At 38.7% G+C, this 3,570-nt stretch overlaps 1 protein-coding gene across 1 annotated transcript; it reads right to left on the bottom strand.

The window, feature by feature from the left end:
• Positions 1–506: 506 nt before the first annotated feature.
• On the bottom strand, positions 507–2,756 carry LOC149235784 (NAD(P)-binding Rossmann-fold superfamily protein). The gene is made up of 6 exons (XM_089372190.1): positions 2,447–2,756; positions 1,912–2,051; positions 1,714–1,833; positions 1,532–1,625; positions 1,287–1,398; positions 507–957 (listed from the first exon to the last, which is right to left on the bottom strand). Exons 1-6 carry the CDS (start codon positions 2,556–2,558, stop codon positions 825–827), a joined length of 711 nt encoding a protein of 236 aa, XP_089228316.1. The 5' UTR covers positions 2,559–2,756; the 3' UTR covers positions 507–824.
• Between the last annotated feature and the right edge of the window lie 814 nt (positions 2,757–3,570).

Raw genomic sequence — 3,570 nt, 5'->3', positions numbered from 1 at the left:
TCAGTCCAACGAGTAATGATCTCGGTGTAAATCATAAAGAACAGCACCTTTCACATCATATAAAAGAAGAAAAATGTCCAGGACAAGGTTCATGTATATCTTTGAGAAGTAATGATTTCTTTGTAAATCATAAAGAACAGTGCCTTTCACATCAAATAAAAGAAGAGAGAATTGTCCAGGGCAAAGGTTCATGGATATTTTTGAGTCAGAATTAGAGACAAACAAAATGAACATCTCCTTTGAATTCTTCAAGATTGGATCCATAAGCTATAGACCAGTGACTCAGAGATCCATGGAGCTCACAACAATATTGTAGACCAGTGACACAAAGATCCATGGAGCTCACAACACTATTGTAGACCAGTGACACAAAGATTCATGGAGCTCACAACAATATTGTTTTGTTACTAGAATTCCCAATTATAAATGACAAGAATATGATGGATTGCAATACTTCCAAAACAGATAACATTACACGAACGAAGCACCAAAAGACTGAAAGCTCATTATCTGAATAGATACTTAAGACTTCTAAAGCAAGATCGATATTACACAGGTGACCATGCAAAAAGCTAAGATTGGAGTCTCGTACCAAAATCCTATGGCTCACTTAAAGATCTAGGGATGAAGTACAAAGGCTATCATACACAAGTCTGTCAAATACACAATACACCAAATAGACCTCCCTAAAACCCTACACATAGCCATTATGATTGAGAACGATATTGACTCTCTACCACCAAAATCAAATCAAGTTTCCACGCATGAGAACAGAAATTGCTTTAGTAACTGAAATGTTTGGTGCAAGCAGATAATCAAAGCAGCTAAAATCTTTCAGAAAAAGGTCTAAGATCTAGCTCTTGAGTCCAAGCACTCCGGTCCTGGATGTGGACCTGCCAGTACATCTGGGCTATGGCATCTGGATCCATCACACCATCCTCTTGAGGTTCCTTTGACCTGAGGGAATAAAGAAACACCCATCTCATTACACCCACAACCAATCCCAAGGTTCGAAGTTGTGCATCACTTCACATGTACAACCCCAATCAAAGCAATGGGGATTTTACATGATATTCTTGACCAATGTAGCATTAAAATAACCAAGCACTTCAATTTATGCCTATCTGCAAGAACCTAGGTGGAATCTTACACACATCTTAACCAATATAGCATTAAAAGAATCACAACACTTCAATTTATTCTTACCTGGAAGCATCTATGAGCATTTTATATGGTATCTTAACCAATAGAGAATTATAGAACACAGTGCTTCAATTTATACTTACTTGGGAGTACCTATGGTTCCATCTATAATGATGTGAGCTACATGAATTCCTTGTGGCTGAAACTCTCTAGCCAGGCACTGAGAAAGGCCTCTCAAAGCAAATTTTCCACAAGCTGCAAAGCATAAACAGATACATGAGTTGATAATTTGTGAAACATCCTAGCTTTAGCATCTAACTAAAACCCGTGATAATAGCAGAAAAGTTAGATGTGATCTATATGAGAAGGGTATAAAAAATGCACATACTCAATTCAGAAAACCCAGCAGATCCTCTCACTGATGCATCAGAACCAGTGAACAGAATTGTGCCCTTTCTTCTCTCTATCATGCCGGGCAAAACCTGCAGGAACCCAAACCAAACCAAATCCAAAATCCCTAGAAACCCAAGAACATGCAAAAATTCAAACTCCACTGAAATCTAGGATTACCTGCTGGGCACAATGGAAGGCACCCACAGCCGAAACCGTAAGGGCTTTTTCAAAGGATTCAAGCCTGATGTCTGTGAATTTGAGCGGGTTCCATGGGATGGGTGCGCTCACATTGTAGACCTGAAAGTCAAGCAGAACAATAATGACATGAATTCTAACCAGGCAAGCCCAAAGGATCGAGGAGTGAAAAAAACTCACCAGGACTTCAACGAAGCCGAGGGAATGGATGCCTTCGAAAGCTTCCCTGACTCTTTTAGCGTCTGAGCAGTCAATTCTTATGGCAAAAACCTGCGCCTTTTCCTCCCTTGCAATCTCGTCAGCGAAGCACGACAGCTTATCTGCACACACAAACCAGATTTCACAGGTTTCAGATCTTCATCATTGATTAATTTATCCGGCAAAAATCACTTATAAAATTACATGGTCTTAATGATAAACCACCATAATTATGAACACCATAATGATGAACGCCAGACGGTTCCAAAAAAAATAGATGGTTTTAATGATGAACCACATTAATGAATATCAGGCTTTTGACATATAATTTTTGATGTTATTTTAGCCTAGAAATTTTGTTGAAACACAGAAACTTCAAAACACAAATTATTGAAACAATATGAATCACAGAAACTTCAATACAGAAATTGCGAAAATAAAAAGTTATCAGAAATGGGAAATCCTAGATCGCGTGAAAAAAGAAATGAAAAGTTATCAGAAATGGGGAATCACTGGCCTAGATCGCGTGAAAGAATGGCTATGGTGTACCCCTCGTGGGCGAAGCGTCGGGCCACGGATCGACCCAGTTTGGGTCCGACACCCACAACTGCCACAACTCCTCGAGCCATTACAGTCGCGCGACCTCCCTCGACTTTTCCCTGCGATTTTTTCTCTCTTTTTCCTTGCAAGTGGGCCGTGGACCGTGGCGTGCTGTGATAAGAAGGTGGGGGTGAGGCCAGGTTGAATTGTATCAATGAGGCAAGTGGTAGTGTCGGCGGCCAAGAACATAGGAAGCCCGACAGGCGGAGGGAGATATAAGGAAAGGTTGGAATGTTGGCCACGTCGTATAGGGTGCAGAGAGACAGCGCAAGATATTCACGCAGCACCCAAGAAAGTGCAATGAAGGCCTTTCGTAGTCAACGGGATTTTATCTCTGTCTGGGTGTTGCCCAATCACAAAACGACACATCCTTCACTTAGTTAAAAGGCCCGTTAGGCAATGCTTCCGTACGCTCCTTGATAATGAAGCCGTGCAATTTTGATAAGACAATTTGCAATGAAAGCTCTACTCATACACGTTTGGATCTGAACGGAGTAACAGGCTAGAAATAACCTTGTCAAAGTGTACGTGTTTTGGGGATTGGGTATTTTTTTAAGAGGTGTAGTTTAATCTATACAAGAAATGGCATTTTCTAATTTTAACCAAAAAAAAGTTTAAAGATTTTTAACAAAGTGTACGTGTTTTGGGGATTGGGTATCTTTTTAAGAGGTGTAGTTTAATCTATATAAGAAATAAAAACGGTTAAAGATTTTTAAAAATTGGCCTTTTTTAATTTTAATAAAAGTTGGATAGAGTTTGAGCGTCGCATTGTTTTTTAGGTGTTAAATTTATTTATGCATTCAAAATATATTTTAAACATCAAAAAATTACATTTTCGCATGAAATTTTATCGCTGGTGAAAACAAATATTTTGCCTTTCTAAAATGGTAATTTTATTTTAATTCATTTTATTTTAAAAATCTATATAGCTTAGTTGTTAAATAATGGGTTTGGAGTATGTCCTAAAATTTCTTATGCGTGGCTAAAAATTCATCTCCTTTGGACCTAAGGAATTAGGTTACTTATGCTTGGCTAAGAGTT

Source organism: Pinus tabuliformis, chromosome 8, assembly GCF_031772625.1.
Source record: "Pinus tabuliformis cultivar Carrire ecotype Pingquan chromosome 8, CPIR1, whole genome shotgun sequence".
Taxonomy (NCBI): Eukaryota; Viridiplantae; Streptophyta; class Pinopsida; order Pinales; family Pinaceae; genus Pinus; species Pinus tabuliformis.
This window is presented reverse-complemented; position numbering and strand designations above follow the sequence as displayed.